The 23,114-nt window shown below is 41.9% G+C and overlaps 1 protein-coding gene across 12 annotated transcripts in view; it reads right to left on the bottom strand.

Moving 5' to 3' along the window:
* Positions 1–839: 839 nt before the first annotated feature.
* LRRC56 (leucine rich repeat containing 56) overlaps positions 840–23,114 on the bottom strand; it is a 78,860-nt gene continuing 56,585 nt past the window's right edge. For 11 of the 12 annotated variants that reach the window (XM_027642317.1, XM_027642315.1, XM_027642314.1 and 8 more), the window contains 9 exons: positions 16,970–17,066; positions 16,379–16,576; positions 10,760–10,937; positions 8,463–8,663; positions 7,362–7,426; positions 6,093–6,223; positions 5,150–5,343; positions 2,036–2,402; positions 840–1,290 (listed from right to left, as the gene is read on the bottom strand). In XM_027642317.1, coding sequence (XP_027498118.1) covers positions 1,101–1,290; positions 2,036–2,402; positions 5,150–5,343; positions 6,093–6,223; positions 7,362–7,426; positions 8,463–8,663; positions 10,760–10,937; positions 16,379–16,576; positions 16,970–17,066 — 1,621 coding nt within the window. In that variant the 3' untranslated portion in view covers positions 840–1,100. The remainder of the gene's footprint in view (positions 1,291–2,035; positions 2,403–5,149; positions 5,344–6,092; positions 6,224–7,361; positions 7,427–8,462; positions 8,664–10,759; positions 10,938–16,378; positions 16,577–16,969; positions 17,067–23,114) is intronic. The other variant, XM_027642322.1, reaches the window with a different exon arrangement.

The following is a 23,114-nucleotide window of genomic DNA, read 5'->3' as shown; positions in this document are numbered from 1 at the left end:
TATGTAATTACTGTTTTATAAACTGATTTAAAAATATAATCTAACCATAGTAATTTAAACTGGAAAAAAATGTGATGATGCTTGGTTTCAGACTGCAACATCAATAAAGTTGTAAGGCACAGTCATTTGGAACAGCAACTCAGTCCACTGTCCCACTAAAACAAATGTTTTAAATCTCACCCAAATATAAAGCAAATACCCTATCGAAAAAACAAGAGATTATTCCCTTACTTCCCTGCCTTGTCTTTGCTGCATCATCACTTAAAATCATTCAGTTTTGCTAAATTGGAAAGTCTATTTGGTCTAAAAAAGCTAGAGGTGGGATGGAGGCTAAAGGCACATGCAGGGGATGCTCTGACACCTAGTGCCAGAGATCAATTCTGCTAAAGAAATTTTGGAATGCAATGTCTAAAGTAAGAGAAGTCCTTCCAGGTAGCTATGGAGCAAACAAACATGTTAGTACTGGGATAAGTCACTTGTTCAGCATTTGCTCCCATAGCAATGCACCTAATAAGGACCTCTGATGCCTGTGAATGGGGTGAGATCCTGTGGGGGCATAAGCTCTGAAACCATCCAGCCCTCCTGGGCTCTTCTTCAGGAAGTGCACCCCTCCCTTAGAACCTGCTCCAGTCAACACTTCTTCTCAAGACCTTGGTTTTGGCCCTCACATGTTAAACATTTATGACTGCAAAAGGCAGATGACATGGCTGCTGCCTCATCACTGCCTCCGGCCCACTCCCAAACAGCAGGCTCCATGCTCTGCTTTGTTCAGTGTCCCTGCTTGACTCCCAGAGCAGGGCATGGTGTGGTGGAGAGGAAAAACGATAGAATTTGTTCTGTTTTAGAGCACAAAAGTTGCAAAAATAACCATGTTTTTCTGTAATAAGAGGTTCATTAGCTCCTTGGTTGATCAGCGGTTGTTCTTTAAAGTATTTCTGGACCATCTGTACCCTGAATTGAGGCAAATCATGTCATTTGTTTGAATTGCTCTACTTGCACAGCTCTGTGTTTAGCTTGCAGAAGAAGCTGAAAGATAGCATTGATCCTTCATGACTGTTCTGTGTATATGGCTCCAACACATGCTGAAAACTGAGTATTTTCTAGGACTGAGGACTTCTGTTCTGAGATGTTGTGGCAGTGGTACTGTCTGGCAGTGGCTCCAGCACAGCTCTGGCAGTCAGGGGCCAAGAAGCATGTGTTGGCCCAAACCTCTCTGAGGCTTTTGTGGATGAGCAGACAGCTGGATGCCGGTGGTTGATCTCTCCAGAAGGTCTCTCATCCATGATGGGCCTGAGGAAAAGAAAGAAATGCTTTGGCAAGACTGCACTCTGGATCTGGGTATCTGCATGCGCCTCACCAGCTCTGAAAACTGATCCGAAAGCTGCCAGGCCTGGGATAAGCACAAGGAACATCAGCTTCCCACATAAGGCATGTGTTCTCTGCCTGTACTGACTCCATAATGACTATGTTAACTGAAAATCAGGCTGTCATGTCACAAGTCCTCAGCTGTATTTCTTCAAAAAGCAACACGATGCTAATCTTACAGTAAGTGGGTTCAGAAATAACAATGTTTTGGTGCATGTGACACTTCTCTAATGCCTATTTTATTTTCCAGAGCTCATTCTAATGTGAATTCATGTCAGGGAAAAAAACCTAAGTGGGATGTCAGGAACTTGTCCTGGAGTTTACTCGAGGAGAGTCTTGAACAAACGACACAACAAGAGCTGTGCAACAGACACAGCATTGGCTCTGTGTGAGGAACATGAGAATGGATCAATAAGAACACAGCAAAATTCTAGGCTATTATTGAAGAAAATACAAAATTTCTAACACTCAAGCTATAAGGAACATGAGAAAATGTTTCATTTAGCATTAGACAGACAAAGGTAAATGTCAGCACAAATAAAAGGAATTCTCTTTACAGAACAGGGAGTAGACCCCGTAGAAAACACAGAAGCCTGCTTTTTTCCTGCCGTGAAGTCCCTTCTGTTTTCCCCAGACACATTGCAGGCATTGCTGTCAGCAGTGCACATACCTGATCCTTGTTGATCCAACAGCTGTTGGTCCTGGAATAGGCCTTTGCTGGCTGGTGCAGCCAGCAGGCTGGTGCTGCCCTTGGGATCCAGAGGCAGACAGCATCTTGTGCAGGCTCAGGAAAGCAAGTTCTTCGTCCAGAGGCTGGGCTGAATTTTCTTTATGAGCCCTTGACTGGCATCGCTGTGTACGCTGCCTGTCCTCCTCTTGGCTGGGTATTTTTAGGCATCTTACCCTGTGGTTTCTTGTTTTCCAGGATCTTGCTGCAACACTCATTAAAGATGCAGGTGAAGGGCTTTTTGGAGGGGATGGAATTAAACAAGGGCTTGGGTTGGAGAATACTGCACCCTCCTGAGTCTGTGATGAACCTGAAACAGAGTGAAAAGCACAGTGACTTACCAGTTCATCTTACTCCTACACGACTAATCCAGTGAGTCCTTTTGGAGATGCTGTGTGATGGAGATGGGTGGGCAGATGTGTCCTGGGGCACACAGTGATGCTGGCCTTGTTGAACTGATTCCTCTGATAGTCAGGGGTTTGGGTTCCTTGGCAGCCTCCCTGCCAGTTCTGCTGGTGATGTGCTAAGCACCACAACTGCTCACAAGCCACGCAGAGCTCAAGAAAGACAGACCAGCTCACCCGCCCTGCTGTTCTCAGGCAGGATCACACCTGCATCATTCCTGGCCAGTGTTTGCACTGACTTGTTTCAAATACCTGAGGACTCCTTCCAGCGATCTGAAGTGCAATGCACAGGAATAACCACGCATGAGTGGATCTACTTTTTTTTATTTGGCTCAGAGATCATAGAATCTCATAATTTTGAGATTAGCTTTAAAATTACAGAAAGTGCCTGACTGCCAGGGAACATATTGCACTATATGCAGGGCTACTACTTGGCTGTTCATACTTCAGCCCATGTAACCTTCAGGTGCAGCACACAGAGAAGAAAAAACTTGTTGCTGACTTATACAACGAGCATGCATATATGCTTAAAACCATTCTATACATAGCAGGGATCTGATTGCTCTTGTCTATTGAAAGAACCAACCATTCTATATATAGCAGGGATCCAGTTGCTCTTGTCTATTAAAAGAACCAACTGTACCTAAGTGCCTAATGTGCAGGGTCCAGGGCAGGAACATAATCTAAAGAATGTGCCATAAAAAACCCAGGCCCAGAAAGTTCAGCTTGGTAGCTCCTAGTTGAGGGGGATGTATTTTACTAGCTAGGTAACCACATAAAGCTGGTATAAAATTTTCACTGAATAGTTTGCATCATATTATGCTTTTAAAATGTCTAAACTTCATAGGGTTTTAAAATTTGTTTTTAAGTATAGACACACTGAGAGACTGGTATGCCTGACTCAAGAGCCTGAAATAACATTCAGTGCCTTCCAAAGAGTGCAGTTTATATGGATCTGATGCTGCAAACACTGCGTAAGAGTGGCTTTACTCAGATGACTTGTCCTTTTCTGGTCAGAAGGATTGCTTCCAGCAACAAGTTCTTCTGTGACAAACTCACATTGGGTAGGACACACTTCTGCTTTTGATTTGGGATCTGGGTCATTCACCCCTGCCACCTTAGATAATAACAGATTTCAAACCACTCCATAATCTCCCAGCAGATTTGGTTACAAAATGGTCAGATCTATGCCCAACCATTCACTGTCTTAGTACTATATGGCATGACACTGGTACATTGGGAGATGTTTGTGACATTGCCTTCTCAATCTACAAAGATGATGAGACCATAATATTCAATCTAAAGAAATAACATAAAATCTAAAAAGATAACATTAAGTCTGAAGAGACTATGAGATCATAATCTTAAGTCTTCTGTGGTCACTGGACAATAGACCATTCCTTTAGATTTTTCCAAACAGCTTCTGTTATTGTTAAGGAGATATTGTTTACATCACTGTTAATACACACAGAGGCTTTGAATAGTTTAATGATATTTCTGTTTTTTTCCCCAAATATATTGTATTTTTCCAAATTTTACTAGATCCATTTTTGCCCTTGAAAGAAATATAAAATGAAAACTCATGTACTTTTATTTATTGAGAAAAAAGAGTTATTATTAACAATAGAAAAAGATTTAAGTTGTAATTTTGTGAGGTCCTCTATTTGATATGTATTTGGAATAACAGTTATTAACGTTTCTGATATTTTTAAAGACAATATTCAACAAATGTTCATTCATATAAAGGCAATTTCAGAGAAGCCTTTGGTTTTGTTCCTGAGTAGAAGAGCATGTTTTGTTTTTAAACTCTTGAGATCAAGGGAAGATCTCATTAAAGGTCTACAACTTCTTTGTGAGGGGAAGAGGAAAGGCAGGCACTGATCTCTTCTCTGTGGTGACCAGGGACAAGACCCGAGGGAATAGCCTGAAGTTGTGTCAGGAGAGGTTTAGGTTGGATATAAGAAAAAGGTTCTTCATCCAGAGGGTGGTTGGGCACTGGAACAGGCTCCCCAGGCAAGTGGTCACAGCACCAAGCCTGATAGAGTTCAAGAAGTGTTTGGACAATACTCTCAGGCACCTGGTGTGACTCTTGGGAATGGTCATGTGCAGGGCCAGGAGTTGGATTCAATGATCCTTGTGGTCCCTACCAACTCAGCATATTATGTGATTTTGTGATACCTTTAGTTGCATATCTTTCCAGAATTCCCAGTTGCCCAGTTAAACCTTAATCATTAACTCAGTCATTATTTACATCAATGCCAACTGAGTTCAAATATAGCTCAGTTGGAATGACAGTATTTCAGACTCACCCAGCACTGTCATAAATTAATGACACAAAGTAAAAGACAGAGGCATGTCCTTCCTCTATACTTGATGCTAAGTTAGTGTAAGATCACCTTTGATCCTCTTAATTCTGCAGATCCATGCTGAAATATATCAGCTGATGGTCAACACAGCTGGCCACCATGTCCTGCTTTAAAACTGGAACGGATTATTTAGGCTCTGGCTCTGCAATGGTATTTCCAAATTACTCCTCTAGAGCACAGAAGCCACATCTCATGAAACACTGCAGTTACCAATACACATATCTACAAACAGTAGCCTGTGTTACTACCCTGATGCTAACCCTTCCCCAGAGGTTTTGGTCCAGTACCTGAGGAAGACCTGGAGAGACTGGAGTGGCAAGAAGAATCAAGCGAAATCCTTTCAACGAGGTCCTCATCATAGGCCTTCCTCAACTCATCTTCAGAGCTGTCAGTCAGGCTGAAGTTTTCACCCTCTTCCTCATGATTAAGAATTACCTTTGAAGCTTGGTTGGCTTGTTCTTGCTGACCTGTTTGCAGGCACCTGGACAACATCAAGTATCCCATCTTTAGTTAGCCCTTTGAGTGGGTTTATGCAGCCAGTCAAGTGCAGTTGGCATGGCCATTTAGGCAAACACCTAGGCAGATTTAGTTATCCACTCTTATTTCACACTTTTCGGGTGATATGAAAAATAATTCTAATTGGATCAGCCATCTAAGATGTCTGTGTCTGATTATCTGAAAGTGTCCTAAAGTTAATCAGGTGAAGTGGGGCAGATTTAAAATACTTCCTAGTAAAGTAAGCTCAGAGAAATAAACCCATTTTTACTTCCAAAATAATCATTACCTGCCTGTGAGATGGGGGAATCTCAGCATGATGTTATTTGTCTTTCAGCCTTTCATTTGGTTAGGCCAATGTGCTGCTTGAAGAAAACCTCAACAACTTTCAGCTCTTCTACTGTCTGAAGGTAGACACCGTCAGGGCCAAGAATGGCTTACCAGTTATAAAAAGTCATTTCCCTGCTCTGGCTAAGGAAGTGAGCCCACTCTGCCTATGCTGGACTTCAGTTTGCTCTAGAGAGAGGTCAGAGGGTTTTTCTTCCTCGACCAGATGCTCGAGGCAGGAGGACAGATGGAAGGATTGCCAGCCTGTTCCAAAGCAGGGACAGGAAGGCAGGAGGCCAAGACTATCCCTCGAAACCGCCACCAGGTGGCCAAAGCGCTTATTTTATTTTTGCAGGAGAAAATGAATGCCGACTTCATTGCACGACAGGAACTCTCCCGCGGTCTCACCTCTTCTGCTGCTCTCTCCATACTCTCAGTTCAGAAGACACATTTTCCTGGTGCACATCTTTTCCTCCTCCAGAGCCATAAACGTTTTCTGTCCTCAGACTGCTCAGTTTCAAAGGGCTCACTGCAGGTGGCTGTGAAAACGACAGAAGTTATCTTGATAACTTTGGGAACTCTCCCCAGCTCTGTTTCTAGATGTGGAATTTAGAAGGCATTAAAGTTCAGTTACCTCTGAGTTTTTAGATAATCCCTCACCATTTTCTTACCCTTCAGTTTTAACAAGTCCCACACCACAGTCATGTGCTGTTACAGCCTGAGGAACCCAGGGTGGCAGTGACAAAACTGTTGATTTACATTTCACTAGCATATGAGCCTGTAGCATCTATACCAATAAACATATTAAGACTGGTACCACAGAAACTGCATCATTCAGTATATGACCACAGTCCCATTCCACATCCCAGTTTATAACACAGTAATTCACTCAAATGTTCAAATTTTTTTCAGAAAAGCTTCCAGCGCTCAGGCAGTGGCAGCAGAAAGACAAGAGTGGGATATATTTTTTCACGCAGTTCTTTAACATCTGTTGTCAGCACTAAGTCAGGCTGCTGACAGTGCAGTGATGCAGGTGTCCTGTGCACGCTGTCTCCCTGATTTAGCACAGCCTGTTTAAACCTGCACTCGTGTCTGTGCTGTGTTAAACCTCAGGGCCCACAAAGCGTGATGAGACGGGCTGCACCCCTTTACATACATGGGTGTCCTCTCACTAAGCTACTGCTGAAATGAGCAGGCTGACCCGCAGGGCTGGGCTACCACCCCACTGCCAAGAGGCACAAACTTTGGCTTTGTGTTTGTTTAGTCGATGGGAACGACCTTGCAGAATTAGCAATCTGACTAATTATGCCAAATAACAAATAACATCAAAGAACCACTGACGTCTTTTGCTTAATAACTGTTGTAGAAATACCATCAAATTTTGTAATCCTGTCTTGCACTTTGCTCACTGCAGGATGATAAAGAAATCTGCCACCAGCAGCTGGTATGTGATTTTCACGTGTTCCTTTACAGGTGATGTTTAACTGCTGCTAGCACATGGGCACGTCCAACATCATGGCAAGAGACCCTCTGTCCTCCTCAAGGGCATTAGTATGTTGTGGGGCTTTTGGGCAACAGAAGAGAGTGAGCTGATACAAGCCATATTGGGAGTTCAGTTTATCCCAGGATTTGTGGGGGTCACCAGGCAGGAATACAAAGTCTACAAGAGAAACATACACCTAGTTTTTGCCTCCTTTCACGAAGGGCCTTGGTGGGGTTCCCACATATAACTTGACTGAGTCCTAGGAAAGAGAGGAAAAAAGAAAACATTTTACTCCAGTGATTAACAAATGATGCAGTCTTTGAAATCAGTCAACCTTTTCCAAATGTGCCCTCAGCTGATTGACTCTACATTGCTTCATCTCATTCATCATCCTGAGTCCCACCTATAGCAAGAACTGAGGAGAGACTGGCATCTGAGAGAAGCAGGTAAGCCTGGAAACAAATAACATCTTCCTATCTAATCTGCACTCTGTGGGATGGTGGAGCTGCACCATCAAGTTGCTTCCAGAAGCCAGGGAAGGATGTCTTGGGAAGTGCCAAATATTGTACCATAAGTGAACTTCCTCTATATCCAGCTGTCCCCGGGAGCTACTGACTTTGTAGTACTTCCAGGTGACCAGAGCAAGAAGAGCAGTGGAACCCCTGTGTTTTGGGCTAGTCTGTAGATCGGGTATGTGAAGTTAAGGAACTGACTCCTTTTGCTAAGGGATCAACCACAGCAAACACAAAAGAAAGTGCTCATTGACCACAGCGATGCTGCTGCAGTATGAGACTGCAGAACTCATAGCCTGAGCACATGATCCAATGGGGAGTGAAGGAGCATCACCACACCTTTATACAGGACTACCTTGGACCACATTCCTGTGACTGAACAGGATGTGCCCAGGTGTTAGTCTGTAGCAGTTCTTAGTCCAGGGAGCCCCAGCCAGGTCAACATATTAAAGGGCTGAGCAGGACAGCTTCGCTGAGGCATGAAAGGCAAATGTCAGCAAGGGAGCACCACTGCAGTATGGGGCTGTCAGGAGGGACAGCAGCATATGATGCATGGGGGTGAGGGGCTGAAGAGTGGGCAACTTTCACCTTCTGCTGCAGGAGGAAATAAAGGAAAGCTTACAATAGAGCAGGTGAGTCTTTCTTGGAAGAAAACATATGCTGAACCTGATCTAGCAGTGACATGGGTGGGTGGTATTCAAAGCACCCAAGCTTTCATCAGTACTAATAACATTCAGAAGGAGGTGGAGGTGTGGGAAAGAACAGGATTAAAAAACACATTACCATGTGTCAAATCACTGGAGTCATCTTCTGAGAACAGCATATCAGAAACAGCAGGATCTGGAAGAGGACGGCTACCATATAAGAGGTGGGCATCACTAAATCTCCCTACATTAGCAGACCACTGTGCATTTCCAGGTCTGGAAGCTGTTGGGGGTCTTGGGCCACATCCAGACTGCCTTGCTACTGCCCCAAGATACGGATCTAAAAGAAAGATTTCACTAGTGAAAGCACAGTTGTGTAAGGCTTCAAACCACACCATCGCTGTACATAGCCAATATAACTGGCTGCTGCACATTTGAAGCTATAGGGCACAGAAAAATATGTAATTGCAGCTACAAGAAACATGCTGGAATGGGTCAAGCCTAGAGAAAGAGGGTTTTCTGTGCTGCACACAAGCCATTCTAACTGTTATTTGCAGATGGCAGAATGTGGGATGCCCAATCAAAGTAATACCCCTTCCCCACTTAGGGACAGACTACTGGGGTCAGGAACTGCTCTGTGCTCACCATCCACCTCTGGTTGTCCCATAGGTGAATCTGGATGCATCCAGGGCTCTGCTACTTCCCCTGCCCTCATGCCCAGGATAAGTGTAAGCTGCCTCTCATTTGCTGCTCACTTGCCCATGGGGGAACCATTGCAGACTTGCCACAGGCACAGCCTAAGCTCCCAGTCTTAAAATACGTTGCTTAAATGCCAAGGCACAACACAGATGGTTATGGCCACCTTACCAGAGCAACTAGACAATCAGGGCAAACTGTGTACCAGAGTTACAGAAATCTAGGAATGGCAGCGATAGGTTTTTCCAGTACTGCCTCAGAGACAGATACTTCTCTACCACAGAAAGAAAGGTGAAAACTGCATTTTTGTAATGCTACAGGACAGTGTGAATTACAAAAGCTAGCAAAGGCACTCAGAGCCTTGTCTTCTTACCTGCCCAAATGCTGGCTGTCCTGGGAGCACAGCACAGATGTAAGAACAGCATATGCAGCCAATAACCCACAGAAGAGTGAATTTAATTTCAGTGCCTAGATGAATAACGCCTTTGTAAAGTGTTGAGCATCTACCAGCTCCACAGTGAGCCATCAGCTCTGTAATAATAGGGCCATTTCCTTAAGAGCTGAGTGTCTTTAATGTATCTCAGCCATAGCTGTTAACACAAACTCATGAAATACATAGCATGTGAAAAGTATCCAAGTCAATATTGGTATAGGAAAGAAAAAATATGGCAATGTCTGAACCTGACGATATGAGCTCATCTTTTAGAGCTGACAGCAAGAAGATAAGTTTGGTTACATGAGGAAATGACATGAAATCACAATTTTGTGCTCTGTCCCTACTGCTTCTGTCAGCAAACTTTGTTAACTAGTTTTCTGAACCACAGGTGATGTTACCAAAGTAGGATCACTGAGGGATCAGATTTTAATGGATTTTTTCTCTACCATAACTACTATTACAACTAATGATTTGGACCCATAGGGATTAAATAAATGACAAATGTATGTACTTATTCCAAAACAGATTAAATTTTTAATGGAGTACAATTGGCAGGCAAACCACAATTGAGGGGTGGGGGGCTAGGAAGCCAACTGCATTGCCCACGCTAATGGGAAGCAACAGGAGCAGTTATAGGAAATACTTTGCAATATTTAATGGTATGTGGTAAAGTGCATGTAGCATGACACTTAAAGCATGGACATCTGAACTACTATCAAGGCTGTAGGTAAGGAGACAACAGATTTACTTTCAAACCATTTACTCTCTACTAATGAATGTAATGGACTCAATCACAGTGGAAGAGAAAATACAACAGATCTCTTATGAGACCATGCAATCCTGATGGGATGTTGCTACCACTGAGGGGTGATGACCGAATTCCCTTTCCTATTATTAAATTGGAATAGGAAATACTACTACATACATGTTACATGGGATTAACTGTTCCCATGGAAAGGGATTTGAACAGCTGTTATCGAAACATTCCTATCCAAGCTTTGCTTCTTCCCATCATGCAGAATGAACCCTAAGTACAGGCTCCCAGCTACTGCTGGATTTGCTTGATGCTCTATAAGTTTTCTGCATTTTCCTGATCTTGATACCCAGCTTAGGACAACTTTCATTCAAATCTGCACTCTTATCTGCTGAATTAAAACCTTCTTACTTCCCAGGTGAAGAAGACAACATCCTTTGTCCCTTCACTATAATTAAATGTTGGCTTTGAGAGGCCAGCTTGCTCTTCATCTTTCTTTCTTCATATCACATAACCTGAAAAATGAACCCCAGTAGGAAACCTGTCATACCTAACCACGAAATGTCTCCAGCTAAACCACCTTCCTTGATGGAGTCCTTGATGATTAGACAATCTTCATACATCTTCTTGGAAGGAAGGGGAACAGTCTGGCTTGCTGGTATTTTGTCCAAATACTTCAAGTGGGGAATAAGTTTTTTTACTTCTGCTCTGTAATTATAACCTGGTTCCTGAAGAAATTGAGAAAGTGGTCAGTTTAACAGTCTCTGGACTTCCACCAGGAGCACAGCACTCTTCAATTTGTATGACTGCCATATAACTCAAAAGGTTTTCTACGAAGCAAACCTATTCATCTCATTTGACAGATACAAATACAGTCAGGAGTTTCATTTCACTGTGCTTTCTCCTCACATAATTTCTACTTGAGTTGATCATGAACATGTCCTGAGCAGTGAAGACCTGACCTTCACCAAAGGCTCATTTGCTGTTTACCCACTGGTGACTTTGGTATTTGTCTTTGTTGTATTATTTGTATAATTTGCAAAAGTATAGAAGGCCAGTGATGCCCATGGAAAGCCTGGGCTCCCTCAGCATTCAGCGAGTCTGTCTCCCTGCTTTTGTGATTCTCTGGTTGTTGCATCAACACTCAGGTGATAGGAAGACTTGAAAACATATTATGAGTGTTGCCACACCAGCTGATGGGAAAAGAAAGAGCATTTTCATGGATCGTGTTTTTAGGCCCAACCATAAATCATCTACAGTCAATGAACTGCACTGATTTTCTGGGGCAGTCTTTGGGGGTTTGGTGTCTGATTTTACACACTGCTAGAAGCAAAGGCTTACTTCAAACTATCTTTTTTCATGCAAGAGGTAGCATGCCAACAGCAGGTGCACAGAAGACTAAAATGGGCTGCAGTTTGGTTTCTTTTCTGTGTGCTGGAAAAACAATATGATTGTTCCTGATGCACAAGGCCTCAGTGTGACAGCCATGGGGAAAGCACTGGTGTAGCCCCTCTCTGCATGCGTGGGTGGAGCTGACATGTTATAAAATGATTCATGAGCTCAGAGCTGGGGGACCTCTGAGCAGCAAGGCCAATCCAGAACAATTACATCTGTGCTCAGAGCACAGTGCAAATTGGGCTGTTTTGGTGGATTCCAGCAGTAGAAAGAAATCTTCTTGTGGTACCTTCACCTTTGGGAAAACTTAAACATACCTCAGGGCTAACTGGGCTGTACTGGTTTGCAGTGGGAATATGTTTGGTTAAAGCAGTCTTGGATTACAAAAGGCAGCTAATGGTCTTGCAATCTCTTCTACTAAAAAAACTATAAAAGCAGAGTGGACTACTAGTAACAGAATAAAAATTGACAGCTACCTACAGATCAATTGCTTAACCCAGGTAAATGTTACACTTTTTGGGACATTGCATGTCACATTAGAAAACCCCACAAAGTCCTCATTCAATACAGAGTTGCCACAAACAAGTGTTTCTGTGGGACCTGACAGGCTGGATGCTCTTTCCCTTTGTACGGTGCAGCACTGACGCTGGCAGAAGGAACTCACCAAACAAAACGTGTTTGTTGTTGTTAAGAGGCAGACACTAATTTTCTCTAACTAAGCATTTAATCCTAGTTTAGAAAATGATTCAACCATTCACAGCTAAAGCCACTTTCCAGCCATGTCCTGTTGGAGAGAAGAATCATGTTACGTTCACGTTTCATTACTGTAACAGAGGCTGCAGAATTTATCATCAGGGTTACTCTTGGTTTAGATAACAGGGGAAGATGAGCTCATCTGAAAATCAAATCACAGGGAGCAAACAGGCCATCTGAAGAAAGAATAGTAAATTTAGTTGGACCATTCTGTAGATTACAAGTAAATAAGTAGGAGAGCTTTTACAGACCTGTAGCAAGAGCCAGACTTGTAGTAGAAGACTTGTAGAAGGAGCTTGAGAAATTAGAGCCAGCCATCTAGGGTACACCAAAGTAAGCCCACATCTATTCTTTTCTATATTTCAAGTGGCTTTTCTATACCCTGAAGAAATGCAAACATCAGTCGAAACCAGAAAAGCAACAAAGTCCACGGGGAAACTCTCGGCAGCCAAGGGCTGGATCCACTTTGTAACCACCTGAGGGCAAAGCAGCTTCCCAATACAGACACTGGGTGGGACACTAGAGTGAACTCACAGTCTGTCTCTGTTACAACTCAGTGTAAAACACACAGTTGTGCAGACTCCCTCAACAAATCCTGCCTGGCATTTGAACGCAACTGTTTGCACAGAAGTAGAGACAGCCATTCTGTGTGAAGAAGAGCAGTAGGGCACACCACCACACATCACTCCTCTTTGCACTCCCGTTATGTGACAACATGCAGCAGCATCCCAAGGAAATCTCCTCCCCTGAACAAGCCATAGGAAATCTGACATTTCTCCATTACAAGTTCATTTAAGGACTAAAGATACCAAATGAAAACTACATCCTCCAAAATCATCACTTCCATTGAGCAGGAATGATTCAACAGAGTAGAATCAGACTTTCTGCGCCATTAGGACACACTGCACTATTTCCATGGTAGGAAGCTATAATGACGAAGTGTCAGAAGTTGTATTTATCTTCATGGGAGTAAAAAGAATAAACAGACATGCTTTGTCCATCACTAGCAGGCAGTGCTTTCTTACTGTGGGAACATGTTTTCTTCCTCTCATGATTGCATCTTCCATAACGAAGGAATGTTGATGGAGAAATTATTCTGATTACAAGTAGTTACAAGTGTGGTCTCTTAAGTACACTTTCACCATTTCAAAACAGAAAGGCAAGTATATAACATTTTCTCTTGAATTCCAGAGAGGAAAATTATGACAGCTAAAGAGCTGCCTTCCATGGCCCCTTTCACTGAGTGATATGATCAAGCCAACAATTACATCTGAAAAATGCTATTAACTCATGCATCTAAAAAGTGCCAAGATTTAAAAAATACACATCTACTACATGATTGAGTTTTACTGTTAGCACCTGTTTTCAAGTCTAAGTACAGGACAAATATCAAACCTTACCTCTTAGGCAAATAAACAGCATGGGCATGATTACTTTGAAATGCATAGTAAAGCTATGGAAAATGGCACAGTGGGATCACAGTGTCAACTCCTGCTCTGATTTTTGAACCCTGCATTACCAGTTCTTTATGGAGCATAGGGAATTGCACCATCCTTAGTGAGTGCTATGTATTACATGGCTCCATCTGTGTGTGCATAGGCCTCTGACCTTCCAAAAGACCTGGATGCCAGTCTGTTGGTACACTGACCATAAACAGTCAATGACATGCATTAGAAATTATGTGACCAAAATGAGGAATGGCCTTTTGTGGCCAAGTGTTTTAAACTCTTATTTTCCTCCAGTTCCCTTCTCAGTACATGCCAAGATGCTTTTTTTAATAACCCAGTAATACTTTTTTATGAAGCAGGAGAAAGTGAAAGAGAATAATACAACTCTGAGACTGTTCATGTAGAATTAGATTTCCCTTGCTGTGCTTTCCTTGTTGACTGCCCTGAAACCCAAATCAGAAAACGTATTACTGTGTTCTCATCTTTGTGACACAGAGGATCTCATGCCCTCAACAAAATACCTCAGTAGAAATTATTGTATCATTTCAGCACATAAGAGGTGAACCACTGTATTTTGTATCCTCAGCTTTTTATGAAGGTCTTTTTGATCATTTGATTTTAACATTTCAGGGGAAAGGGCAACAAGCAGTTCCTACAACATAGTTACCTCAAGCATCATTTTCTGAGGGTTCAACTTTTGAGCATGGTGGTGTTGAAGCACTTGCTTTTGGACTGGAGGACCTCCAAAGGAAATGCAAAAGCCTCAAAAATTGGATATCTAATTACAGAATCATAGAATCACAGAATGGGGGTTGGAAGAGACTTTTGGAGATCTTCTAGTCCAAACCCTCTGCTACAGCAGGTTCACCTAGAGCAGGTTTTACAGGATCATGTCCAGGTGGGTTTTGAGTATCTCCAGGGAAGGAGACTCTACAGCCCCTCTGGGCAGCCTATTCCAGCGCTCTGTCACATTCCAAGTAAATAAGTTTTTCCTCATATTCAGATGGAACTCCCTGTGTTTCAGTTTGTGTCTGTTGCCCCTTGTCCTGTTGCTGGGCACAAGTGAAAAGAGTCTGGCCCCTTCCTCTTAACACTTGCCCTTGAGATATTCATATGCATTGACAAGATCCCCTCTCAGTATCCTCCAGGCTAAACAGGCCCAGCTCTCTCAGTCTTTCCTCATAAGCAAAGGGCTCCAGTCCCCTAATCATCTCCCTGGCCCTCTGCTGGACCCTCTCCAGCAGTGTCTTGTCTCTTTTGGAGTTGGGAAGCCCAGAACTGGACACAGCACCCCAGGTGAGGCCTCACCAGGGCAGAGTAGAGGGGCAGGATCACCCCCCTTGACCTGCTGGCAATGCTCTTCCTAATGCACCCAATTACCTTCTTGGCCACAAGGACACGGTGCTGGCTCATGGACAGCTTGTTGTTCACCAGGACCCCCTGGTCTCCTTAATCTTCCTTTTGCTACTGATGTAATTGAACAAGCCCTCCTTGTTGTCCTTGATAACCTTTGCCAGATTTAATTTTAACTGGGACTTAGCCTTCTTCATCACATCCCTGTATATTATATTCCTATATAGTTGAAATACTATCTTTCTGTATTCCTTACAAGTGGCCTGTATTTTCCACGTTCCATAAACTTCCTTCTTCCTTTTGAGTTTTGTCAGATGCTCCATGCTCATCCAAAAGGCCTCCCGCCCTTTTGCCTGATTTCTTACTCATAGGGATCCACCAATCTTGAGCTTAGAGGAAGTGAAGCTTGATTATTAACCAGCTCTCTTGGACCCCTCTATCTTCTAGATCCTTAACCCATGGGATTCTTCCAAATAAGTCCTTGAGGGGGCCAAAGTTAGCTCTCCCAAAGTCAAGGGTTGTAATCCTATTCATTGCCCAGCTTCCTCCACTCAGGATCCTGTACTCCATCATCTCATGGTCACTGCAGCCAAGGCTGTCCCCAGACTTTGTATCCCCAAACCAGTCTTTCCTTGTTTATCAGTACAAGGTCGAGCTGCACACCCCTCCTCGCTGGCTCTTCCACTACCTGTGTCAAAAGGTTGTCATTAGTGTTCTGCAGGAACCTCCTCGACCGTGTGTGCTCAACTGTGCTGTCATTCCAGCAGAGATCAGGGGGAATTGAAACCTTGTGATTGGGCACATCTTGTCAGAAAAATATTGACTACTTTCTAACCTGCTGCAAGATCTCTACAGTTCAGAAGGATCCACAAAGCTGGGGGTCCATGCTCATCCTTTCAGATGCCTGTTTGCACTGCAAGCAGTGAGAAGACAGATGTGAACAGCTTATTCCTAGTTTAGTCCTGTTCTCACAGGTAAGAAGGAACACATTGCTAGGAAACAGGTCTGAGTCTTTACTAGCACTCTTGTATTTAATTTGTGGTCATCTTGGAGACCACACCCATGAGACCACAAAATCAGAAATGAAAGGTGAGAAATACATCCCATGCCATTACTTAGAATGATACAATAAAAAGATGCAGAAATGTTTTTCATTTCCAACTCAAAGTTAAAAAGCACTGACAAAAAATTAACACAATATGTGCAAACCAAGTCCTCACCTCTGCAGATTCTGCATTTGGCTTCAGGCAAATAAGGTTGCCCTCCACTGTCAGGTGGCTTAGCTTGCAACAAAGTCTCAAGTACTGCATCTGGTCGATGTCCTCAATATTGTTCCCTTCCAGGTCCAAAACCTCGAGGTGATCTAGCCAGGTCAGCTGGCTCAGCTCAGAGATATTGTTATAGGCTATGTAGAGTTCCTCAGCAGAAGTAAAGAGAATAAATATGTAAACCACAGGCTTGCACAAGTAACACTCAAGCTTTGCAAACTGTTTTCTAATACTTGAAATATGAGATTTTACAGGATGAAATTAGCAAGGAAGTGAACATTTTTCAAGCGTGGCTGTTGTTGCCCTAAATAACTGGGGCTAATATGGCAACAAACACTATGTTTTATGTGTATTCAGGATCAAACCAGACTGTCACACCTCATTGAAAAAAAGCTATATTGTAGCATCTTTTAAATATGCAATTCAAAGCATCAGACCAAAGCCATTTACGAAAACAAAGGGTGAGAACAAACACTACAAGCAAAGAGTATCAACTGAAGATAGTTCTGAGATTGTCATTTGGCAGGACACGTGTATACTTACTTTTAGAGAGCTGCAGGAAGAGATACCATCTAAATCTGAGAGCCCACAGCAAGCCATCCACAGGACACAGAGGTGGGACAATGAAGTTCCAAGATCCCTGAAAAAAAAAATAAATAAAATCAAGCTCTATTTGAATGGATGAAGAAAGTCAAGACTTCCTTTCTTTTTACTAAGACTAGACCACTGCTACATACTTCAAATCTCACATTGTTTACAAGAAATGTCATTAAAAATGTTCACCTTCAAAAGTAGGGAATAAAATTATACCCCTCTACTCCTCTCTCTCTTAGACATCTTTGTCTAAGACATGACAACATGTCACCCTAGTTCAGTTTGATTAAGACTATTCCAAGCACTATGTTACGGCAATTCTGCCATAAATCACTAGCAGTTGCTAAGGATTAAGTGAGGTTTTCTTACACTGGTGTCATTTGATCTACACACAGAACACATATGAACATATCTGAGCTGACTGCAGAGTCATCTCACTTTATCCTTTTACGGAGTTACCTTTCTTCTGATTTTGCAATTGAAAGGAATAGCATTCTTGCCAAATAACATTTTGAATTAGCAGAAAACTATAATCCTTTCCATCCTATTTTCCCACTCTGTAGATGTAGCAAAATATAAATAAGGGATCATTTACATGAAATCTAAACTTTCTGGCCCTAACCCAGAAAACCACCCACTTAACTCCACGTATATGTAACATCCCACTACATTGCAATGGTGCACAATACAAAGATAATGCAAAAAAGGTGGCAAATCAAACTGGGGCCTTAATCATCTTCCAGGTTTAGTAACATTAAGCTGCATAAAGCCCCTACTATAACATAAACAAAATACAACACTTTATCAAATCCCAAACCAACTAAAAGCCCAGAATTCTCTACTGTAGTCATGATATCAGGCTATCTGAACTAAACAGCAGGGAACAAAATATGAGGACAGCGTATCAGAGGAAGTAGAAACTAGCACGGAGTTCACAGAACCACAGCAATGGCTGAGGTTGGAAGGGACCCCGAGAGGTCATCTTCTCCAACATCCATGCTCAAGTGGGGACTAGTTGCTTAGGTCTACAACCAAACAGTTAAATAGTTCTTAGATGGAGATTCTTGGACTTCAGAATTATGGGTTAACTATATTTTATAATATCCATTCCTATAATATCCATTAAATTTTCTAGGGAAAATTTAAGAAGATATATGTCATGGGGTCCCTTCTGATCTTGGAATAAAGGTAACAGTTCATATACTCATGTCTTCTCTTTATAGATGACAGAGCTTTGCATTGGTCTCTGAAAACATCACACAGCTTTGATACAGTTCTGCAGCAGAAAACTTGTAGGTAAACTGCCTGCTTCAGGGATACTGTGCACTAAGCCAGTTCAAAGGTCAGGAAGGAGTGCTTTAACCAGTGGAGATAGATGTATACTTGTCTGTGGCTTTTATTGTTTCTCCACTACCTGAATACTTGGGAAGGACCATGTCATGAGAAAGGAGACTGCATAAGGCTGAATGGAGGAGGGATGCACGGAAAAATATCCCCAGATGCCTCTCTCCTGTGATGTACCAAAACTGGGGATTTTCATCCCTCTGCCTTCTAGGGACTGATATGTCCATGGACTTCATTCATCCTCTAGCATTGCAGGGGCTGCAGGCATTGGGTGCCTCTAATTATCCCTTCCTTGAACACTGCCAATCTAAGCAAGCTCACAATGGATACACCATACAATGTGTTTATGCAACATTTTATGATTTTTTAAGTACAAACAGTGCAGCTTAATTAATGGCCAGAACAAAGCAAAAAAGAAAAATCTCAGTCACACAACACATCTCTTTCTGTCTAAGGCTACTCCTCCTTACAGGAAAAAACTCCCAACTGACATAAACCACAATTTCTCCACCGAATTTTGTGCATCCAGGCAGCTTGCCTATACTGACACAAGGATGAAGAAAGCCCCTCATGCACAGAAACTCCTTTCATGTATAAATGATACGATTCCTTCTGCAAACTTTACCTTTTCTCTTAGCTATATGGTAACAGGGAACACCTGCCATGGTGTCACTGTTTCTGTGACCAGATAAACCCCTAAAAAGATTTCTTTCCAAGTTCTAATTCATATTTCCCTGACCCGAAGGATCGTAATGTCCCTGTTTCTCATCACATCCCAGGCCTTGCATAAGATCTTCCAGGGACTATTTACATTGTGTATATTTTGTAAATAAAACAAAAAGGGATTCTAAGGCTTCCTTAAGGAACAGATGCCTCCCAAAGTAATATTTACAGAAAATTTATTATTAGATTTGCAAGCTGCATGCCTATAATAAGAAAGAAATTAAATTACACAAACAGAACCTACCATCAAGCAAGGACAACACATCCATAAACACAAATATGGCATTAAGAATAATATGAAGGGATTACATTGTTCATTTCATGACCCACTTCAAGTACTGAGGAGATTTTCAAATTTCAGGCTAATTTTGGTGCAGAATTTTCTTTTCTGTAAACCACTGAACATACATAAAAGGAGGTAGTCACTCTCATTTTTGTGTCATTGAAACAATGCTTTTGATAGATGCTCTGTTTATTAGGCCAGCAAAACTGAAGACAATCCGAACCTGATTACTTGACATATGGTATGATAAGATATGGTTAGTGGATTTTATTTTCATGTTTTCTTTGCCTTGAATTTTCTAACTGAAGGTTTTTTGCCACAGAAGGAGATTGCAGTAATATGTTTGTTCCTAATGTTTCTCTGTCAATAAAAAGAATGCCAAAGCAGAGTAAAGAATTAATTCCCACTCAATTTTTACACAAGGTCCCAGAGAACAAAGTTATCCCACTCTAGTCCTAAAACTTTCATGCATTTGTAGGAGTCCCCTGCTCTGACTCAGAACTCAAAGACTTCCAGAGTTAAATCATATTTGCTTCTGTGTGTCACAGTTTTCAGTTCCAGTGCCAACTATGGTTAAACCCAGTGGTCAGAAATGGGGCCAGTCCCTACTCCCACTCTCTGCTACATCACACAGAGCACAAATTAGCTATGAATTATGAGCTAACAAGTCTTTAAGCATTTTCCAGCTGTGGACACCACCAGAAGAAGACACTAACTGAAATGACTTCGAAAACCTACCTACCTTATTCTTAAAAATTTATGCTGCCAAGTGTTTAGTCTCAAACCCATTCCAGTTTCATTCATGGGTTGCAGCCTGACTCTCCTACAGCTAACTGGTGCAAGCCAGGAGTAGCACATTTAAGGCTGATACTAATCAAAGTTTAGTATCAAAGATTAGTATCTGTATTCCAGACAAAGGAATTAGGTTGTATATCCCATATTCTGGGTACTTGCAAAAGGAAGAACTGCTGCATGTTTGCAATGCAACCCAGTGTTTGATAGCAGGGTCTTTGTTATTCTAAAAATGCATAAACAGATACTGCAGAAAAGAAAAAAACGTGGAAGCTGATGTGAAGTGGTTTCTTGTGAGGCTGAAGTTGGCTGTCTCAAAGCTCATCTTTAACTCATGAAACAAAACACTAAGAAAGCATGAATTTTGTTGCAATGTTTGGTATCGTTTGGACTAATTTTGCTCTCTATTTAAGGAAATGGAGTTAGCAAGCCAAGGTATCTTCTCCCCTGCCCCTCAAGAACGGCATTCCAGCTCTTATGAAGAGCAAATGACTGCTTTCTCTCCTTCCTTGCTAACATTGTGAGAAGAGGCAAAAGGACTTTTTCCTTTGTCCAGGCCTGACTGCAGAACTAAATTCCTCTCGCTGACACTGAGGTCATGGAACTGCTAAAGGAGCCTAAAATTCTGGATCGTGCAGTCATATTTTGGCCCTGCAGATCTTTATTCCTGCATCCATAATGAGTCATCCCCAGTCAGAGATGTTATCACATACAAGTACATCTGCAAATATTTTATTCAGTAACTAACAAACTAATCTTTTGGAAGCTGCATGACTCACACTGCCGCATCAGAGAAAATTCCCTTGTTAATTACTACAGAGATAATTGCCCTCGAGAGCATGGCTGCTGTAAGGTGAAATGGCCACATAACTCAAAGCAGGCTGCTCCTGACAACCGCGTGCACCTGCATTTCTGAAAATTCTTCTGAAATATTTTGGCTGGTGAGAAGATAACTTAAGAGCTTCCAAGAGATGGGAGTGTCTCCTCTGGGACCAACTCTACTGCTGGCACATCCACCTTGGAGGCGGTAAGAGCAAAGTGAAGAGTTGTGTGAGCATGCATGACCACCATGGGAGTACAAGTGTACACACAGGCATGTTTTCATTTATTTTAAGTGCAGAGGGTGAGATCAACCCAAACTGGGGACATGCATCTCATGACCTTTTAACAAGAAATTGAATGAATGGGAATCTGCACTCTAATAATGACCTACTATTTGAATATAATAATAAACTTTTAATAACAATTTATCAGCGTAGTAAGAGAGAAAATCATCTATAATTATACACATGTAACAAAACAGCCCCCCCTCAAATAATCATTGGCTGAGACTGAATTTAATGAGACACATCAGATACCAGGGCTCTCCTGTATTAGGCATGATATAAATGTATAGAAAATTACAGCATCTATTTCAAAAACAGGGTAGAGAGCATGACTGAAAAGTTTGATAGCTGAAAGAAAAAATATGAAACATTGTACAAAGCTGGTGGTAATGGGTCATATGACACAGCACAGGAGTGCTCCAGTGATGTGCAAACAACAAAGAACATACAGAAGGAACTAGAGGATGCTATAGAGGAAACATAGCTCCCATTAATATACACATTAGGTAATCCAATTCCAGTGAACAAATGTCCTGTACCAAGTGACATGGAAGCACAGAACTTTACAAGAAGGGCAAAGAATTAATAAGCAAAGCCATTATATATCCTGCTCACCTCTGCTATGGTTTATTCAAGTCAGGTTTGAGGTAGAGAGATGGAGCATGGGGTGGGAATGTGTATGTCATACGCATGGTTGTGATAAACAGAGAATTACAGCTCCTGAAGTTGCCAAACCAGAGCACACTCCACATACACATGCTACTCCACACACACTCCTACATGATTGCCTGCAGAACATGCACTGAATACTAGATCATGTTTTTAGTATCCAAAAGCACCAAGGAATCAACATAGGCTTTAACCTTTAACCCACACATTTGCATTTATAATTGATTCGGAGAAAATAATATTAATAAACTGAAGGATTTGATACCTGGGTTCCAACTATCTCCAGACACTGCTGCAGGGATGGGAACTCATCAGACAGCTCTGCATTTCTGTATGGGTCTTGGCAACACTCTCCCCATTTGTGCACAACCATTTAGGATTTTTCCCACAAAATCTGATGCTCCCATCTTGTCATCACTCCCTCAGACTAGGGAGAGAGCAGAGGGGGAATGAACAGTTTGGCTTACAACACCTAATAACAAGTTTGAGAAATAATGTGTTCTTCCATTAATCCAACATCTCTGTTCTTCAGGGATTGACTTTCTCCAGCCAAAATTTTACTGGATGAAGACCAGACCCGAAGAGCCAAATCCTGCTCTTGGTTTCACCACAATAAATCTTGAATAGCTCCACTGAGCCCAAGCTACCCAGTAAACACAACAGCACAACCCTGAACACATTCATCACCTTGAAAACCATAGTTTCTTCTGGAAATTGGTTTTGAATCATTCACCTAGAAATAAAGCACTAAATCCACTGAACTTGCAAACAGTATCTCAAAGCATGTGTGCGTCTGTTGAATAAATCTTCAGAAGCAATACATCTAAAATAGTCATTGATGCGAATTTTATTTTTTTAAAGGTTGGTCTGAAAACGAACACACTGGTAATCAGAGAGATTTAGAATGTAAAAGAGTATTCAAACTACAACCTTACAAAATAAAGGAAAAAAAGAATCCAGTCTCTGATCTACAGAAATCAAGTGGAATATATCAAGCCGCACTGTGATAACGACGATATGGTCAATGTCAGCACACAATGGTTTGGTTGTACAGATAATTCTGACATCTGAAACAAAAACTTTTAAAGTCTGAATGTTTTTTAAATCAGTAACATATGTTCTAATAGCAAGCTTACATAATAGTTTCATTGTGTTCTCAAATAGCTGTATTTCAAAT

The sequence above is a fragment of the Corapipo altera genome, unplaced genomic scaffold (assembly GCF_003945725.1).
Source record: "Corapipo altera isolate COAL_440 unplaced genomic scaffold, ASM394572v1 23b, whole genome shotgun sequence".
NCBI classification, from domain to species: Eukaryota; Metazoa; Chordata; class Aves; order Passeriformes; family Pipridae; genus Corapipo; species Corapipo altera.
This window is presented reverse-complemented; position numbering and strand designations above follow the sequence as displayed.